The sequence below is a fragment of the Lipophrys pholis genome (assembly GCF_963383615.2).
Source record: "Lipophrys pholis genome assembly, chromosome: 3".
Taxonomy (NCBI): domain Eukaryota; kingdom Metazoa; phylum Chordata; class Actinopteri; order Blenniiformes; family Blenniidae; genus Lipophrys; species Lipophrys pholis.
The window spans coordinates 13,014,353-13,034,219 of record NC_137627.1 but is presented as its reverse complement, the minus strand read 5'-3'; the positions used below and the strand labels follow the sequence as shown (position 1 = coordinate 13,034,219).

The following is a 19,867-nucleotide window of genomic DNA, read 5'->3' as shown; positions in this document are numbered from 1 at the left end:
ATGCAGGTGGAGGACCGAATGTAACGCCCAGACTGCTGCAGGAGAGATAAGCTGGTCCAGATCCAGGAGGAGGAGGAGGAGGAAGAGGAGGCACAACCAGAGTAGTTGGAGGCAGTGTCTGTTGCATGCAGTGCAAAACAGTGTGGGAAGAGTTTGCTTGTAAATCTATTTACAGTATCCATGCAGTTAATCTGTTGCTTTGAGTTTAGGTCTCATTGCTCCAAAATAATAATGTAATAAAAATGCACGCATCAAAACTGTTATGAATTTCTGACCTGAAAGTGGCTGGAATGACTTCATCACAAAGACAATCCATGTTGCAGCTCGTATTTAATAGGTGTTTCACATGTTACACTCAGAAAATGAAACATTCTGATTAACTGTTGCAATATGTTATCAAGTACAGAACATTTTAATTGTGAAAATCTGGAGTGCATTTTCAAACTTTTGAAATGGGAATAACATAATAGACGTCAAATTTAAATCTGAAATTATCTCCGAACACATACATACATATATGCAGCTATGCATAATATTACTATGTCACATTTTCATTGTCTGGAAATTCAAACATTTATAACAATTTTGACTATATATATATATATATCTTTATATATATATATATATGAATGCAAGTCATAGACGGTAAACTTGATCTCACATCCTGCGGTGATATCATGTACATATAATGCTCTCTGGCTACCTGGTCATCAGGTGTTTCTTTGTGTTTTTCTCGGGCCTCAAAAGAATGATGAAACATTTGGGAGCAAAGATACACAGCAGTAAACCATAACTTGAGGATAAGATGGCAAAGATTTCAACAGCGACAGTGTACTTCCCAGGAGAGCTGACATAAGCAGGAACAAAGGCCACCCACACAGCGCAGAAAATCAGCATGCTGAAGGTGATCAGTTTGGCCTCGTTGAAGTTGTCCGGTAGGTTCCGTGCGAAAAAGGCCAGAATGAGGCAGGTGCAGGCCAGCAGGCCGATGTATCCCAGGACCAAAGAGAAGCCCACCACAGACTCCATAGCACACTCCATGGTGACCTTTGACCCTTGGAAACCCAGGTCACGATGAGGCACAGGGGGACTGAGGGACAGCCATATTGCACAGATGACTATCTGGAGACGAATACAACGAAATATAAACTGATGTAACAGACAAAAACATGACCTCATTACAATATAAAAATAATTTTGTTACATAAATGAAGTAAATGTACCATTGTTCAAAAAAGAAATAGTTCAAATATGTGAGAAGATGAATTAATAAAAACTCTGCAACTACACTTGCATATCCAAATTACATATCAATATGTCCCAAATTACTGAGACATATTGATACAAATCACTTCCCAGAATAGAAGTGAAGTTTCTCTAAAGACCATCGGTGTAAAGAATGCTTAAAATCCGTGATCAAGCTACTTTTACATTGTTTCACTAGTATTCAATTCCAAATAAAAGTACAAACAAAAATAAGCATTGGTGACTTTTTAACCACATTTAATATTGCATCATTCATAGGAGGAATTTAATGCAACTCACTGATATGAAGCATTTACATTTAAAACATTTTTTTTATATCATACAGCAATTAGATATCTTTTGAAAGAATATACTTTCGAGACTCATAACATCTTCCACCCCTGCCAATAACACATATGTGTCACCTGTATACAAGTTAGAAGGCAGACACTTCCTCTCTGTTGACTCGGACCGAACCACCTGATCAAAGCTTCAGCTCCGGGACGAGCTGAGCGGAAGGCAGCCAGAACAACAATGGTCTTCACTTGGAGGCAAGAAACACAAAGGACAAAGCTGATCCCAAAGGCCGCCTGCTGGAACCGACACGACCAGGCTGACGGGCGGCCGATGAACACCAGCGAGCAGAGGAAGCAGAGTTTGAGCGACACGAGCAGCAGGAAGCTCAGCTCTGAGTTGTTGGCTCGTACCTACAAATGACAATATATTACAAATTCATCAGTCTTGTTTTGAGTCACGGTATCTCATCAAGACTTACGATAAGACTTACGGTATTTATTTAACCAATTTCCAATCTAAAGTGGCAGTCCGTCAAATTAAACTGACTTCAATAGCAATATACACAGGAGAGAATTCTCTCTAGACAGAATTTGTAGAAAAAAATACAACACAGTTTTGACGTGAGTATGAAAGTTTCCCACCACAGGTGTGTGACGATGCCACAGAAACACTACAAACACAGCTGCTGTCACAGTAGTGCCAGTCACAGCTGCTGTTGTAAGAGTGATGCCCAAGGTCTCGTTAAAAGAGAGGAAATCCAACTGTTGAGGGATGCAGGCGGTTCGCTCTTCATTGGGCCAGAACTCTACCGGACACCGCTCACAATGGATGGATCCTGGGAAGGAAAGAGTTGAAAAGAGAGGCTGATTGATTCCTAAGGCCCTGTGACAGCTCCCTGGGAGCCTGAGGGCAAAAGTTTTACACCGTGTGGAACATCCTCACCAGATTTGTTGCTGATCTCCCCGTCAGCACAAGGAAAACAGTCAAAGCAGCAAAGAGGTTCCCTTTTTCTGGTGGCCTTTCGAGTGCCGGGTGGGCAACTCGCAGTGCACTGCGATGTCGGCACCTAAATGAGACGCAATTTGATAGTTACAAATACTTAAATCCAGCTTGCAGTTAAAACGTTGGCATTTTTTTATAAAGACCTGATTGGATTCTGTGTTCCACTGAATCGCTGACTCATTGACCTGAAGGCCAAATCCGTCCAAACGTCCAACCATGACCAGTTTGAATTGCCCTTCGGGAGTTTTCTGCCAGTTGACAAGGTCGTACTGTGCGGGAACGTCTGCCCCTTGGAAATAAAACTGTTCACCCTGTGGTGTGGTGAAGTTCACACTCATCAAGTGCTGCAACACCTGTGAAATTACGCAAAAAAAAAAAAAAATTATTATTTAATGAAACTGTAGACTGTCAATTGATTGTTTTCGAGAAGTCAAAAATATGTTCTATTCATGTTCTGATAATCGCATTTACCTCTCGAGGTTTGATGTGTTTCGGGGAGTAACACGCAGAAATGTTTTGCCCAGACGAGCTCTCTCCATTGGAGCATGACAGAAGGCTGTGAAGCGCATGAGCCGCAGCATACGCCGCAAGATAGACATTATATGTCACCCTCAACTGTGAGGTGTCTGTGAGGAGATTCTGCACTCTCTCCAGGGACTCGGTGCCTCTGCAGGGTGGCAGAGAAGGTGAACTGTCTCCAGGAATTTTAGTTGCATTTGAAGAAGGACTGCAACCAAACTCCTTCTCCCAGAATTCACTCAGAAACTCGTCGTCAGGACGATGAGAAGGGTTCAGACTTCTGAGGTAACGTTCAAATCCAGGTATAGGCGAGCTTCGGATCGCGACACCAAGAACTCCGCCTGCTACTCTGCTACTGACAGGATTTTGGAGAAGGTTTCCACTGGTGCTCCAAGACTCACTGGCCAGGAACAGTCTGTCCGTAACCTTGTGATAATGAGAGGACACATTCACAATCACAGGGAGGATTTAAAGTCACAGGTTTGCATTGTAACTAATATGCAGTTGTGAGATTATTTTTGTTGATCTCAGCTCCTCACATTTAGTTTGTCCAGCTGCATAAATAGATGAACCACATCTGCATACCAGGAAAAGATTAAAATCACTCTTGCGGTGGATGCTTGAATAGCAAGTGCGGCTCGTCTGATATCTCTCATGACATTCTCTCTTTCATGAGTGACTACAAACGCAAGACACACCTCCGCTCCCTGGATCTCCTCCTGAAATATCTGGCAAGCAAGTGAATAAAACAGCAGAATGACACAAAATAACACATATCATTTGTCTCTGAGTAAATATTTGAATAATTACTGTCAATTGTTCTGTGTGAACGATGTAACACCTGCAATGCTGTGCGGCCATATGCAGTGTTTGTTATCACTGCCCCGATCCAACTCCATTTGTAGCGGATGACAAGTTGTGCAAAAACTCGAGCTTGATAAACGTCACTCGGGATGGTCCTGAAGAATGTAGGATACTGAAGTCTGTCACTGAGACAGGGACAGCTGGCCAGATAGCTGATCTGAAAGACACATTGAAGCACATCATATTTATTTAGAATGTCAGACAACTGTTGTATTTTACAATGGGAAAAACACACACACACACACACACACACACACACACACACACACACACACACACACACACACACACACCTACACACAAAAACTAAACTCACCAAAGGTACATGTAGGGGGGCCAGTACTCTGGCTAGTACTGTGCTTGTTTTAGTTGAACCTGTACCAATAACCAAAGGAACCGGGGAACTACCTGTTGACAACATCAATACATTAATGAAATAACGTCTTACATGCTGCTTTAAAATTACATGAATACATTACACAATATAATTTTGACCTTTTGTTTCTTAAAAAAAAAGAAAAGAAACGTCTGCACTTAATTCAATTTGCTGAGCTCACTCCTGGTTCCGACATGGACAGTGAATCACAGAAATCATAAATATCTACATGAATTCATCTCTCTTGCCTTTGATTTCCTCCAGTTTCCCAGCAGAGCAATTTAGATGTGGAGCAGAATTGCAGTCGACGCTGTCTCCTCCAATAATTGACAATGTGGACTGGAGAGACAATAATGTGATCCCACAGTCATCAAAGATGTGATAGCCCAGCTTCACCCCCGGCAGTAGAGTTGTGCTGTGATTGATTTCTTCCAATGCAAACACCATGGCATAAATGTACTGCAGTGGAAGATGTTTCAAACTGAAATGATATGAAAACAAACCATTGTGAATTTAATGTACAAATCGTTTTTGGTTTTTTTTTCTCTGTCCAACTCTACAAAATATACAAAAATAATATATATAAAGACTAAATCATGATTATGCTGTCATAGTAATTTAAGATCAAATAAAGTATCAAATAAAGTGAGAAATGTACCCGGTACAAGGTTTATGGTGAGGCTGTAGAGTGAAGTCATCATCTGCAACCGTGGGCTCATGATGAAGATTAAAGATTCCACCTATAATTACATCTCCGTCCTGGAACAGACGTGGGCTACTGGCTCCACCCCACCGCGAGCAGGTCAAACTCTGAACGCACTGCCGCTGCCCCAGCTGTCCGTCCGCTCGCCCCACCAGCAGCAGGGATGGAGCACAGCAACACCAGAGAGCCAGGAGCCGCGACATCAAAGACATGCTGTTCAGATGCACGGACGATTGAAATAAACTCGGGTGCATATGTCCCTGTCCCTGTAATGAAACATCAACATGTCAAACAAGTTATCGCTTTGAAACAGAGCTCAGTTCATCTTTGAAATATTTCACACCCCACCAACAGGCGTCCGAACTGTGAGCCCGCTTCCTCCTTCTCCTCCGGCAGGTAAACTGTACTTGCGAATATTTATAAGAGTAGTTCATATTAATTCTGAGTATGACTCATGCGCACACCCAGAACGCTCCCCTAAAGGGGAACAGTAACACAACAACAGCATAATTATCTGTGGTTACATTTTTTTCTTGGAGGTGAAAGTAATAAATAATAGACTAAAGTAAGTTTGATTAAATGTCATATTTATAATATTTCATAGAAATCTTAAATACATCTTTTTGTATTGAAACTTTCTCCATATACTCATATTACAAGTTCAAACAGCGCAAATAAAGTTTCAGAAAATCACACTAACAGTGAAATTATTAAATTCATCATGAGTTAAAAATTTGGGGATTGTAACATCTCATTAACAGTCTTTCAAGATTTGTTCTAAAAATGTCTCTCTGTGCAAAAGTAACTTTTAAAAGCAGCACTCTGAAACAAACTAAATAGCTGTTTGGTCAGAGCACATCTACCCACACAGCCAGAATAAGGTACGGGCCTTCGCAAGTCCAATTTCACAGGTGAACTTATTATTAAGTCGGTCATTACCGTCATAACATCATTACAAAGGCTCTCGCAGTACTTGGTCATCTTGATGTGACGCCACATTGATAACCACTACACCAACGTGCAACCCTGTCTTAAATACACAGAAATGTAAATTGAGAGCGTGGCATAACATTAGGCTGGGCAGTGGCGACATGGTTAACATTATCACGTCAAAGCAGGAAAATATCCAGCATGAGTGGAGCTTGGGTTTTAGGGTGAAGGGGGGTGGTGTGGGTGTTAAATGTTCTCCATGGATGGGCTTTCTCCGGATACCTCTTCCCACAGTCCAAAAACATATGTTTGAGTTCCAATTGTGACCAAATCAGTATTTGAGCATTATATATGTCACAATTGTTAAAAATATCATTTTTATTGCTGCACGACACCTGGCCCATGTCATTAAATCGATCATGAGCCACATGGTCTCACGCAAAAATATGAATCAGGTGTCTTTAGTAAAGTTTCTTTTCTTTTAAGAGTACGGCCATCTTTTGACTGCGGCCTCCCGTGTAACCGCAGCAGATTGTGAGCGAAATATTTGATTTCATCTGAACTGATCAAACTTTTACTCCTGATGTCCTTCCTCACACAGTACACTCTGTGGGATTCAAACTTTGAAATGCATTCGCAATCTAGTTCACTGTGCTTTTCGTCAATCTCTAACTTCAGAGTTTGCTTGATATTAGACTATGTAGCTCACAATAACTATCAAAGCATTACAGAACTAAAAAAATAGATTTTTATTGTGTATTGCAAATGAAATCACTGCGATTTTGCCTGGATCTCAGTGTTTTTCCATCATATTTCTTTATATTTCTGTAATCACAATGAACAGATGCATAAGATGTAAATTAATGAATTTACAACTGTGCTGATGCTGTCAGACCTGATAGAAAACTGTGTGTGTGTGTGTGTGTGTGTGTGTGTGTGTGTGTGTGTGTGTGTGTGTGTGTGTGTGTGTGTGTGTGTGTGTGTGTGTGTGTGTGTGTGTGTGTGTGTGTGGGTGTGTGTGTGTTTGTGTGTGTGTGTATGTGTGTGTGCGCGCGCGCGTCTGTTAATCAGATGACAATAATCTTCCTCAGTACCAGACAGTTTAACATTGTCGGACCAATGTTTATACCTAAAGAAAAATTAGTGATTTGCGAGGATGAAAATTCTTTTTTGTACCTTTTTTCACTCCCAAGGTTTCGCATTTGACCATTTTAGTAATTCTTTAACTGTATATGAATTTCAAATAAAGGTACGCAGAGTAGTATCAGATGAACATTTTATTTACCTTATTCACCGTAATTAAAATAATTTCCCTTTAGTGAACCCGAGCTTCATAAAAACGGTCTCATTCGTTGATATTATCAAAAAGTCATCTGGTATCTTTCTCTTGTAAATGTAGTTTTCATAACATTGTGTGAAAAAAAGCAATAAAAGCTGTCAACAACATGAAAACATGTTTTTATCGTGTAAACGAATGCTTGTTTTATTGGGTACAAGGTTTGTTACTAAGTTATTGTTATAAACATGAATGTAAATTGCGAATATTTGATAACGTACAGATTTTTTATTTGTTTTGCTTCTCTTTTCAATGCATCCCAGTAAATATTGAACAAAAGTAGTAACTGCCTGACATAGGAGTAGCAGAAATCACAAGTAACACACAACATTAAATTATGTGTTAAAAAAAAAGGCCATATTTTTTTAGGATTACACAACACAAAAAGTTAATAGTAACTTAAAGTACATCCAAGAGGTATATCAGGCTGTGAGCTGGCTTTGCTATCGGGCCATCAGGTGTTTCTTAGTGTTTTTCTCAGGCCTCAAAAGAATGATGAAACACTTGGGAGCAAAAATGCACAGCAGTAATCCAAAGCTGGAAGCCAAGATGGCAAAAATCTCCACCGCGACTGCATATTTCCCAGGAGAGCTGATGTAGGCAGGAACGAAGGCCACCCAAACAGCGCAGAAAATCAGCATGCTGAAGGTGATCAGTTTGGCCTCGTTGAAGTTGTCGGGAAGTTTCCGGGCAAGAAAGGCCAGAAGGAGACTGCTGCAACCCAGAAGACCAATGTAGCCCAGGACCAGTGAGAAGCCCACCACAGAGGTCATGTTACACTTCAGGGTCACTTTTAAGCCTGGCATATCTAGGTCAGGCTGAGGCATTGGGGGGCTGAGCGACAGCCAAATGATACAGATGATAATCTTGATGAAGAAAAAAAAAAAAACATCTTTTTGTTACTTAAAATTACTCATGTAATATGATATACAAAGCATTTTATAAGCAGAAAAGTCTGACCTGTATAGAAGTGAAAAAGCATACACTCCCCCGCTGTTGACTCGGCCCAAACCACTTCATCAAAGCTTCAGCTCCGGGACGAGCTGAGCGGAAGGCAGCCAGAACAACAATGGTCTTCACTTGGAGGCAAGAAACACAAAGGACAAAGCTGATCCCAAAGGCCGCCTGCTGGAACCGACACGACCAGGCTGACGGGCGGCCGATGAACACCAGCGAGCAGAGGAAGCAGAGTTTGAGCGACACGAGCAGCAGGAAGCTCAGCTCTGAGTTGTTGGCTCGCACCTTAACGTAGAAATTAATATATATATCAAAACACACAAGCAACCAGCATTATTGGCTGTCAAAACAGAAGGTCTATATCCTGAGTAAAACTCTTTTTAAAAAAATCCTTTTTTATGGAGATATGTATGGTTAGTGTAACACGGACAATTATACGTGGGATTGTAAAATGTTGTCAAATGTCTTCAACCACTAAACTTGTAAACTCAATATAAACCCAAATAAAAAATAAAAATAAACAAAAAAATGAAATGAAACGCACTGGACTGTTGACCTGTCCAGGGTGTATCCTGCCTCCGCACATAGTTAAACGTTAAAAATGGTATAGAAGTTTCATGAACATTAATTAAAACAGGATATTAGGTAAGTTTGCAAAAGCTACAGTGGAGACAACAGATTGTAAAGCTACATGTAAATTCAGAACCGCGTGTTGCAGTCGCTTGACTGAAAGTCTCACCATTGGGGTTTTACGGTGGTGAGTGAACACCATAAACACTGCGGTTGTGACTGTGACACCAGAAACAGCGACAGCAGTGAGGGTGATGCCCAAGGTTTCATCAAAGGAGAGGTAGTCCAGCTGGCGCGGGATGCAGGTAGTTCGTTCAGCATTAGACCAGAACTCCGGTTGACATCGCTCACAGTGGAGGGAGCCTGTGGAGAGCACCGGGGTGAAGCTGTGCATGAACTGGAAGTGCAATACAAAGTTAATTTGCGCTCAGTCTGTTATTGCAGACTGTTGTAATGGAGGCTAGAAAAAATGCCAAATAAGGGCTACTCCATTCTGTTTACCAGTTGTATTACTAATCTCTCCATCAGCGCACGGGATGCAGTCAAAACAGCAGACAGGCTCTCCTTTCCTGTTTGCCTTCCGAGTACCTGGAGGACAGTTTTCACTGCACACTGAAACTGGCACCTAAAATGAAAAAAAAAAAAACAAGTATAATTTGCAAACTGATTTCAATAGGAAAACCTGTATTGGACTGTGTCAGCTTCTTTCTGTCATTATTAACTTGATTGGATCTGCTGATCCATTGAATCGCTGACTCATTGAGGCGAAGGTCAAATCCATCCACATGACCAATCAAAACCAGTTTCAATTTCCCATCGGGAGTTCTCTGCCAGTTGACAAGGTCGTACTTTGCGGGAACATCCGCCCCGTCGAAGTAAAACGGTTCCCCCTGTGGTGTGGTGAAGTTCACTTTGTTCAGGTGCTGCATCAGCTGAAAGCATAGATTTGATTATTTTTTTTAAGAATTCAGTGTATGTGGGAAATAAAAATTCTTTTTTTTTTTTTTTTTACGCAATAAATTTAACTTTAAACATCTGCCATTTTTTAATCAAAATGTGTATTTGGACTATTAAACACAATCATGCTTACCTCTCGAGGTTTGATGTGTTTCGGGGAGTAACACGCAGAAATGTTTTGCCCAGACGAGCTCTCTCCGTTGGAGCATGACAGAAGGCTGTGAAGCGCATGAGCCGCAGCATACGCCGCAAGATAGACATTATATGTCACCCTTAACTGTGAGGTGTCTGTGAGGAGATTCTGCACTCTCTCCAGGGACTCGGTGCCTCTGCAGGGTGGCAGAGAAGCCTTCGGAGGTGAACTGTCTCCAGGAATTTTAGTTGTATTTGAAGAAGGACTGCAACCAAACTCCTTCTCCCAGAATTCACTCAGAAACTCGTCGTCAGGACGATGAGAAGGGTTCAGACTTCTGAGGTAACGTTCAAATCCAGGTATAGGCGAGCTTCGGATCGCGACACCAAGAACTCCGCCTGCTACTCTACTACTGACAGGATTTTGGAGAAGGTTTCCACTGGTGCTCCAAGCCTCACTGGCCAGGAACAGTCTGTCCGTAACCTTGTGATAATGACAGGACACATTCACAATCACAGGGAGGTTTTAAAGTCACATGTTTGTATTGTGAGTATTATGCAATTATTCGTTTTTCAGCTCCTCACATTCAGTTTGTCCAGCTGCATAAACAGCTCCCTCACATCTGTATACCAGGTAAAAATCAAGATCACTCTTGCGGTGGATGCTTGAATTGCAAGTGCAGCTCGTCTGGCATCACTGACGATTTTCTCTCTTTGGAGGGTGGCTACAAATGCAAGACACACCTCCGCCCCATGAATTTCCTCCTGAAATACCTGATGCATGAAATTAAAAATGACATACATTATGATGTCAGATAGAGAGACAATTAAAAAAAAAATGTGTCACACATTGACCCACCTTAACTGCCATGTAGCCATAATCGTTGTTTGCTATCACAGCTCCAATCCAGGTCCACTTGAAGCGAATAGCAAGTTGGGCAACAGCCCGGGCTTGATAGATATCACTGGCCATTGTTCTGAAAAAGTTAGGATACTGGAGTCTGTCACTCAGACAGGGACAGCTGGCGGTGTAACTCATCTAAAAGAGAAGAAAAGAACAACACATGTTTAAAAAATGTCAAATACAATTAGATTGTCAAGAGTCTCATAATAAATTATTCTCCACTTATTGTCAATAAAGCTTCTAAGTCACAAGTGTAGACAAACACAAAGTTTTCTAACCTAATAACAAACAAAGTATTGGGATAATTAATTTTGTGACCAATTAATGGAGCAAGTGAGGAAACAGAACCTTTTCTTGCCACTATAAATGCATTTAAAACAGGGATATTTATTGAAACACTTCAAAGTCTACTTCAAATAAATCACAGTTGTTTGATGCAACATAAATTCTACGTTAGCGCGTCAAAGGCTTCTGATTTCACTTTTGTACTTCAATGAAACCCACTAAAGGTACAGAGAGCGGTGCCAGGGTTCTGGAGAGTATCAGAGCAGTTTTGGATGAGGAACCTCCAATGATCAGAGGAACAGGCCTGTATCCTGCAGACACAAAGAAAATAAAGAAAATAGAGTCTTCAAATTAACACGGAGCTTTGAACATCTTGACAGGAAGTCTGCAGCAGACCAGGTCAATGGCCAACTACATTTACCACCGCCTCTTCTTTCAAAATGCTCCTCGTTGTTGTTGGGCAGAGCCGCCGCATTACAGCTGATGCTGTCTCCTCCAACCAGTGACAGAGCTGCCTGGATGGCCCACGGAGGGAGGCCGCAGCTGTCACGGATATGGTAACCCAGCTTTACACCTGGCAGCAGAGTCTTACTGTGATTGATTTCTTCCATTGCAAACACCATAGCGTAAACGTACTGCAATGGGAGGTTTTCCAAACTTGGGAGAGAAAAAAACCAAAACAAACCGAGACAAAATCTTTGTCAAAATTCAATAAACAAACAGTTTCTGGAAGAAAGTGAACAGGTCAATGTGAAATTATCGGAATACTGTAACAAAGGGAGTTTGAGTGTTACCCGCCGCAAGGTTTGTAGTACGATCGCTGAGTGAAGTCTTGGTTCAGAGCAGGAGGACTGAAACGAAGACTGAAGAGCCCGCCGATTATTACATCTCCATCCTCGAACAGACCGCTGTCACCTGGCGTCTGCCACTGAGAACACAGCAAAGCCTGGCCACCCTGCAGGCCCACCCAGAGGCCCGGCTGTCTGCCCACGAGCCCCACGAGGAGCAGGGATGGAGCATGGTGGGACCACAGAGGGAAGAGCCAGGAGAAGCAAGACATGGATGGAACCGCTCGGGACACTGAAAAATGTGCACAAAAAACAAGATAACTTCTCATTGGAACAACATGCATGATAACAAAGTGAAGGAATATCAGTATAATTTGCATTTCCTGACACCGACAGACCAAGTTGGATTCATTGAAAACGAAACATTTAGGACATCCAGAAACAGAGCAAAATAGGTTACTGACAAACAGATGTAGCAAAATAGCAAAGCATCTACATAACTACATACCCCCTCCCACTCTACACACTACAGACATTGGTCTGAGTATTTATAATAGCCGGTAAACCAGATGACAGTGCATCGAATTATCTCCCTGGAAGGTAGGAGCAGACAACAACAATATTGTTGCACCAATCATCTTCATTAATGAAGATGATTGGCGCATGTTACAGAAGCTACGATATTCACCAAGGACGTCCAGTTTCTACAGGCGGGCAACAATGAATTGCAACATTTAGTGAAAAGTAAAAGATTCCACCTAAAGTTATCTACATTGGAAGAATGACAAAAAACGAAGCCAACTATTTTAGCCGCACCAGCTTTGTTAATGCTTAACCCCCACCAATAAAAAAAAATTAAAATCTTAATAAATGGGTTGTACATATTGTAAACCTACATATCCATGTAGTAACCCTCTTTTTAGAGTGGCAGTTTTAATTTTAGGGATTTCTTTGTCAGGCTGCACAGGGGGTTTCGGTTTTTCTTGAAGATAGCTGTAGATTGGAGTCATTTTGTGATTTTCGTCGGTCTGTCCATTCAATTATCATTACCACGCAATCTTAGGAATAGATTCAAGGGATTCTTTTCAAATCTGACAGAACCGTTTCCGTCTCATTTTAAGTCATGCTGATTTGATTTTAGTGGGTGAATATCAAAAGTCAACCTGATGCGTGCCAGACCCCTTGTGTTTGCAAGGAGACATCATAGTGGGGCTGACTATGGATAAGTGGACACAATGCAAGTTGCTGAACTACACTGCATTTTGTAAATTACATTAGTAATCACAGCACGGTCAATGGTTTGTAGAGACATACGACTATCATACAATAATTCTAGTTTCATTTGAAAGCGCATCTAATCAATATAACCACGGGATCTTATGCACATGCATGCATATTGAATCAATGGGGGGAAATTATCTGTGCCCTTATTATCTCATTCATACATGAATGGGATGAAAGTGTTATTAATGTTGGACTGACTGGCCTGAATTCATATCAGGGTTTAGAGTTTTGTCAGGACAGCTTACCAATGCTGGAATCAACTAGTAACGAAGGTGGCCAGATGCAATGGATCTTGATAACATGGAGGGCAAGTTGTTGTCTGTATTCAACAATTCCTCATAAAAGCATGTTACGTTCCAGCAACTACGCCTCAACTCGCCACCTCCACCTTTTGGCCATCGACTCTTGATATAATCAGTGTTTATTATACATATGTAACTGTTCACAAACAGACACACACACACAGATGGAGACAACGGCCTGGTGAGATGCTCAAATTCATTGTCAACTAACTGAAATTAAATATACATTCTTTACATTTTTAAAAGAGTCAATGTGATCAGCTGTTCTTGGATGGTTTGAAACAAAACTCTTACAGTGACGATATTCAAGCAACTCAACAGAGTTTCATTTTAAGCGGATCATATGAACAATATAAGTTGTGTCATATTTGCATGTGAATGACATTAGTATGTCCTCGCTATGAAGGGTTTTGTCGCTTCCCCACTATCCGAACTGACTTATATTTAAGATTAACACACACATAAAACACAATCTGACTGTACAATTTAGATTTGACCTATTCGTGAAATAGTATTTTGGATACACTGAGCTTCCACCAGTCCGCACAAAATACCTGAAAAATACTGACCACGTTTCAAACTGAAAATGCTGGGAATATGTTTTTGTTTTTTTTGTTTTTTAACTAAGTAAAATTGAATTGAGAAGACACTCAGAAGGGAATAAACCACAGCTGTGTAATTACTCACCTTCATTATTGTTAATTTCACAAGCAATTAAATCCAATTACAGACTAACAGCAACGTAATCCCAGGGGGAAATGGTGGTTGTTTTTGATAAGTGTAGAGAAGTGAAAACAAAAAGTTGTGGAGGAAAGTTGAGCTATCAATGGTAAAACAGTAGCAGCAGCTTGAGAACACGGTTGCATACATTGTAATGAAACATCTATTGTCTCAATAAAATGTTGTATATATTGCTTCATCTTGTATTAAATAACATTTAATCAGTAATGATTGTACTTCCTTTGTTGTTGTGAAACATTTTCCACATGTGCTATGGTTGTATTGTCATGTAAGTCATATACACTGAATGAAAAGTTACATATTTTGCAGACTTATGCATGTAACCCTGACAAAATAAGTACTTGAAATAAGTACAAGTCTGTCCCTCTTCAGCTTTATCTGGATGAAGGTTCCTGGGTACAAGCGCACGCCAGCCGACATGAAACGAACCGCTGAGCACGTCGTACACAATATTTGTGACTCTGACACACAACCCATCCATCTGTCTTCTGTAATGTTTCCTCTCCTGGAAAAGCTCACCAGTCCAATATTCTCACACACAATTGCATTGACATTCTACAAACAATTCACTATCACCAATTAGTTACATTTCAAGTTTGTACAGACACCCCCGATCCAGATTGTATTTTGATCTAAATGTCAACATTAAGGTGACTTGCTTGCTTCAAAGCACAAATGTTCTTGGTTCAAACTTGTTTGTATGTGAGAGGTTTGCAATTCCATCTGCGGTTGATGTGGCTCTGCAATCCACAAGAGTTTCATTTGCTCTGTCTGCATGATTTTTTTTTCAGTAAAGCTTTTACCGGTTCTACAGGATAAGTTAACTTATTATTAGCTGGGAATTTGAATGTGTATTGTAATCGAAGCCTCAGAGGAGACCTAATCATAGTATGATCCTTTCCTATCCTTTCCAAGCTCCACAATGGAAAGTTCAACTCAGTACAATTCAGTTCAATGACAATAAATTACATTTGATTACTATAGCACCAAATACAACAGTAATTTCTTGACACTTTTACAAAGAAAAACCCAACAAGTCCAAGAAATAAAATGACACATCTTTACTTTTTAGCATTCGTTTATTTGATAATTATTATGGGAAAGGAAAACACTATCATATGACAGAAAAGCCATACAAGGTTTTCTAATAGCAGTAAGTATTATAATAATACAATACATATCATTTTGATGTAGCTATGAGAAACTTTTCTGTGATTTAATCAAGCTCACACAAAAACCAAAAAACCCACGTTTCTACTCATTGACTATTCATGACATCGATACAGAGAACGTTTGTGGTGACATTTCCCATGAATCTTGTTTTTTAATCGCTGGTTTATGTTACACCAGCACAAAAGGTATACATTTTTCAGTAAAAGAGACAACTATGTCCGACAATATTCATAGCATGTTTGAAAGAAGTAACTGATACAGAACTTGGGCATCGACATCTACGTGTTGCTTTTTCTGCAGGGCCTCAGAAAGACTACCTGGCCATCAGGTATTTCTTTGTGTTTTTCTCAGGCCTCAGAAGAATGATGAAACATTTCGGGGCAAAAATACAGAGGAGTAATCCATAGCTGGAGGCCAAGATGGCAAAGATTTCAACCGCGACGACATATTTCCCAGGAGAGCTGACATAAGCTGGAACAAAGGCCACCCACACGGCACAGAAAATCAGCATGCTGAAGGTGATCAGTTTGGCCTCGTTGAAGTTGTCGGGAAGCTTTCTCGCGAGAAATGCCAGGAGAAGGCAGGTGCAGGCCAGCAGGCCGATGTACCCCAGGACGAGCGAGAAGCCCACCACAGACTCCATAGCACACTCCATGGTGACCTTTGACCCTCGGAAACCCAGGTCACGTTGAGGCACAGGGGGACTGAGGGACAGCCATATTGCACAGATGAGAACCTAATGGAAAGCAAACATGCTTTTTTACAGGTTATTTGGTGACTTCCTATCAAGTCAGGTTTCTGAGATTATTGAAAACAAAAAGATGAAATAATGTAAATAATGCAGAAAATGATTAGTTTAGCTTGGAACAAATTAGAAATAATATACTCATAGTATTATCAGTATGATCATTTATGTGTACTTTTTTTAATTTTACTCAAACTTTGTTTTAATCTACAACATATGGTCTATATGGGTACACTTGTTTTTGTTGCTAAAAATGTTCCTTAAACAGAAAAAGGATCTTCTGTGATGCATTTGCTTATAAAACAAAGTGCTTTTTAAAGTTTAAACCTATTTTATGTTTGATCTAGAAATCCCCAAAAAATATTTCATACATGCAGATATCTAACATTTAAAAAATAATGAATACACTCAGTAGTTTACAAAAAGAGTATTTAAAAAAAAAGTACTTTGATTGATAATTGAGTAGCAATAATTAGATTTTATTAAGATAAAAAAATATATTTTACTTGAATACACATTTTCAGGATCTCTGCCATGAAGTAAAGGTAAGTGGACTATTGCTTCATGATTTACTTGATAAAAAAAAAAAATGCTTTTCCAGACTCTACTACTACATATCTACACTACTCAGTGATCAAAACAATACACATGCCTGCACACCGGTAAAGAAGCACACGCTTCCCCGCTGCTGACTCGGCCCAAACCACTTCATCAGAGTTTCAGCACCGGGACGAGCCGAGCGGAAAACAGCCAGGACCACCATGGTTTTCACGAGGAGGCAGGATATACAGAGAACAAAGCTGATCCCAAAGGCCGCCTGCTGGAACCGACACGACCAGACGGCCGGGCGGCCGATGAACACCAGCGAGCAGAGGAAGCAGAGTTTGAGCGACAGGAGCAGCAGGAAGCTCAGCTCCGAGTTGTTGGCTCGCACCTCGAGGAGGAGAATGATGACAACGTGAGGCAAACAAATCACACCACAAACACTTTTACCCGGCGCTTTTCTTTCTCACCATAGGTGTTTGGCGATAGTTCAGGAAAACCACAAACACAGCTGCTGTCACGATGGCCCCAGACACAGCCGCAGTGGTGAGGGTGATGCCCAGTGTTTCATTAAAGGAGAGAAAGTCCAGCTCCAGACGGATGCAGACTGTTCTTTCTTCACTGGACCAGAAGTCGGGAGGACAGTGCTCACAGTGGAAGGAACCTACAAGGGAAAAACAGGGAGTGCAACAAGTTTATATATATATATATATATATATATATTCTCACTTTGGGAAGCTCAGTGAACCTAATTCCATTTTCTCACCAGTTTTATTGCTGATCTCTCCATCAGCGCATGGAATGCAGTCAAAGCAGCAGACAGGTTCTCCCTTCCTGTTGGCCCTGCGAGTCCCCGGAGGACAGCTTTCGCTGCACACTGAACCAGGCACCTGACCAACAAGTCCTCAGATATAATAACGTTGGTTTCCGTCACAATCGTTATACGCACAATTTTATTAGTCTACCTCGCTGGATCCTGTGCTCCACTGAACAGCTGAGTCATTCAAATGAAAATCGAATCCATCGACACGTCCAATCAAGACCATTTTAAGCGGCCCCTCGGGCGTTTTCTGCCAGTTGACGAGGTCATACTTGGCTGGTGAGTCAGCTCCTTGGAAATAGAAGAAGTCACCCTGTGGGGTGGTGACGTTCACTTTGCTCAAGTGCTGCAACAGCTAAAAGTAACACACATAATTGGTACAAAAAAAAACCTTTAATTATACAGAAATATTAACTCAATCCATTGTGCAGCAATTGAAAGGGTAAATAATTTTTTCTTGATGTTGATGAGATGACAGTGGTGATCCTGTTTACCTGTATGGGTTTGATTTGCTTTGGCGACGAGCAGCGTGTCGCGTTGCTCTCATCAGGACCGTCTCCGTCTGAGCAGGAGAGGACGCTGTGAAGGGCGTGCGCTGCTGCATAAACTGCCAGGTAAACGTTGTACGCCACTCTTAGCTGGGAGGTGTCCGTAAAAGGATGCTCCGCTCCCTCCAAAGACTCGACCCCACTGCAGGGTGGCGGGGCCGCTTCCTGAAAGGAGCCTGATCGGCGCTCTTGAGTGCAGCCGAATTCCTTTTCCCAGAACTCTCTCAGAAACTCATCTTCGGGATTGTGAAGCGGGTGCAACCCTCCGAGATATTTTTCAAATCCGGGTATGGTTGAACTCCGAATGGCCACTCCGACGACACCACTAGCGACCTCGGACACAGTGCCGTCCTGGAGAATGTCTTCACTGGTGCTCCAGGCTTCACTGGCCACAAACTGTCTGTCAGTCACCTGTGGTGAGAGGACACTAAGATTTCAAAAGAAAATACTCCAAAGCCATCAAATCTTTACGTCTGTGTTCAATTTTTTATAATTTCATGTTCTTAAAGCGTCCGTCCGTAACTCACATTTATTTTGGCCAATTCCTTAAACACTTTCTTGACGTCTGTATACCAGCAGAAGATCAGAATCACCCGCGCAGTCGCATCTCGAATAGTGAGTGCGGCTCGTTTAGCGTCACCCTCAATGGTTTCTCTGTGGACTTTTTCTATGAACTCCAAACATATTCCTTTACCCTTAACTTCCTCCTGAAACACCTGGAAGATGCAAGACGTTACAACAAATATATTGCAGTTGAAATGTATTAATATTTTTTAAATATCTAAATATATGTAAAAAAAAAAAGAATGCTGCATGATAAGATCAATAATGCCTACCTGTATGGCGAGTTGACCGTAGGCATTGTTTACGTGCACAGCTCCTATCCATGTCCATTTGAGGCGTATGGCCAGCCGTGCAATGGCACCGGCTTGGTAAATATCACTGGGGATCGTTCGGAAGAAGTTTGGAAACTTGGATCTGTCACTAAGACAGGGACAGGTCGCCAAGTAACTGATCTATGAAAAAACATTCACTTCAGTGTTGTTGTGTCATAAACAGAAAAAAACAACAAAAAAAAACCAATTGCTGTCAGAGGTTTATTTTCCACAAGTAAAGATACTCACAACGGGTACGGAGAGAGGTCCCAGGATCCTGGATAGCATAATACTCACAGTGGATGTAGCAGGACCAATAATCAAAGGAACACCTTGACCACCTGAAGATCAAACAGTAGTTAGTACCTCCTTTTTTTTTTTTTTTATATATATATAAGGACATTTCAAACATGCATCAAGTCAAACCTGCTGTGGCTCCGTTTTTTTTAACAGACGCAAAAGGAGCTGCCAAGTTGCAGCTGTGTGAGTCTCCTCCGACCAGCGTGAGGGCACTTCTCATAGCCCAGGGGTATCGGCCACAAGTATCAAACACTTGATAACCGAGCTTCACTCCCGGTAATAATGTGCTGTTACGATTGATTTCCTCCACCGCATACGCCATGGCATAAATGTGTTTGAGTGGTTCCAAATCCAAGCTGAAGCCAAAGGAAGAACAAATGACATGCAGAAGTGAAAAAAGAAAAATGTTAAGTCATTGAAAGTCCTAATATGCGGTGGGATAACATGGCATTTTAACTCCTTTTAACATTAAAGAATCTGGAAAAGGTGACGTTGTATTACTCAGAGCAAGATTCAGTATCCGGCATCCCGGTGAAGTCGGACTCTTGATATGAGGGTGTGTGATACAGATTGAAAAGTCCCCCAATAATCACGTCTCCATCCAGGAAGAGGCCCTTGTTGCCGGCTGCACCCCAGCGGGAGCAGGTATGTGCCTGAACGCATCCCGGTCC

At 41.3% G+C, this 19,867-nt stretch overlaps 3 protein-coding genes across 3 annotated transcripts; all 3 read right to left on the bottom strand.

Moving 5' to 3' along the window:
• Window positions 1-699: 699 nt before the first annotated feature.
• On the bottom strand, window positions 700-5,218 carry LOC308107388 (extracellular calcium-sensing receptor-like; the record flags this gene model as incomplete). The annotated part of the gene is made up of 9 exons (XM_080459709.1): window positions 700-1,122; window positions 1,671-1,952; window positions 2,184-2,377; window positions 2,485-2,608; window positions 2,688-2,897; window positions 3,016-3,489; window positions 3,603-3,791; window positions 3,905-4,084; window positions 5,054-5,218. The coding sequence occupies 9 exons, from the start codon at window positions 5,216-5,218 to the stop codon at window positions 700-702; spliced, it is 2,241 nt and encodes a 746-aa protein (XP_080315835.1).
• A 2,497-nt stretch (window positions 5,219-7,715) lies between these two features.
• Window positions 7,716-12,008, bottom strand: LOC308107175 (extracellular calcium-sensing receptor-like; the record flags this gene model as incomplete). Its single annotated transcript, XM_080459339.1, is given in 11 exon segments — window positions 7,716-8,138; window positions 8,233-8,514; window positions 8,969-9,162; window positions 9,301-9,424; window positions 9,522-9,731; window positions 9,890-10,372; window positions 10,474-10,662; window positions 10,748-10,927; window positions 11,297-11,386; window positions 11,494-11,734; window positions 11,872-12,008. Coding segments are annotated over 10 exon segments (2,382 nt in total). The 5' UTR covers window positions 11,701-11,734; window positions 11,872-12,008.
• Window positions 12,009-15,678: 3,670 nt separating this feature from the next.
• Window positions 15,679-19,545, bottom strand: LOC308107179 (extracellular calcium-sensing receptor-like; the record flags this gene model as incomplete). Its single annotated transcript, XM_080459344.1, has 10 exons — window positions 19,323-19,545; window positions 19,146-19,237; window positions 18,858-19,037; window positions 18,549-18,737; window positions 17,968-18,432; window positions 17,619-17,828; window positions 17,420-17,543; window positions 17,124-17,317; window positions 16,763-17,044; window positions 15,679-16,101 (listed from the first exon to the last, which is right to left on the bottom strand). The coding sequence occupies exons 1-10, from the start codon at window positions 19,516-19,518 to the stop codon at window positions 15,679-15,681; spliced, it is 2,355 nt and encodes a 784-aa protein (XP_080315470.1). The 5' UTR covers window positions 19,519-19,545.
• Between the last annotated feature and the right edge of the window lie 322 nt (window positions 19,546-19,867).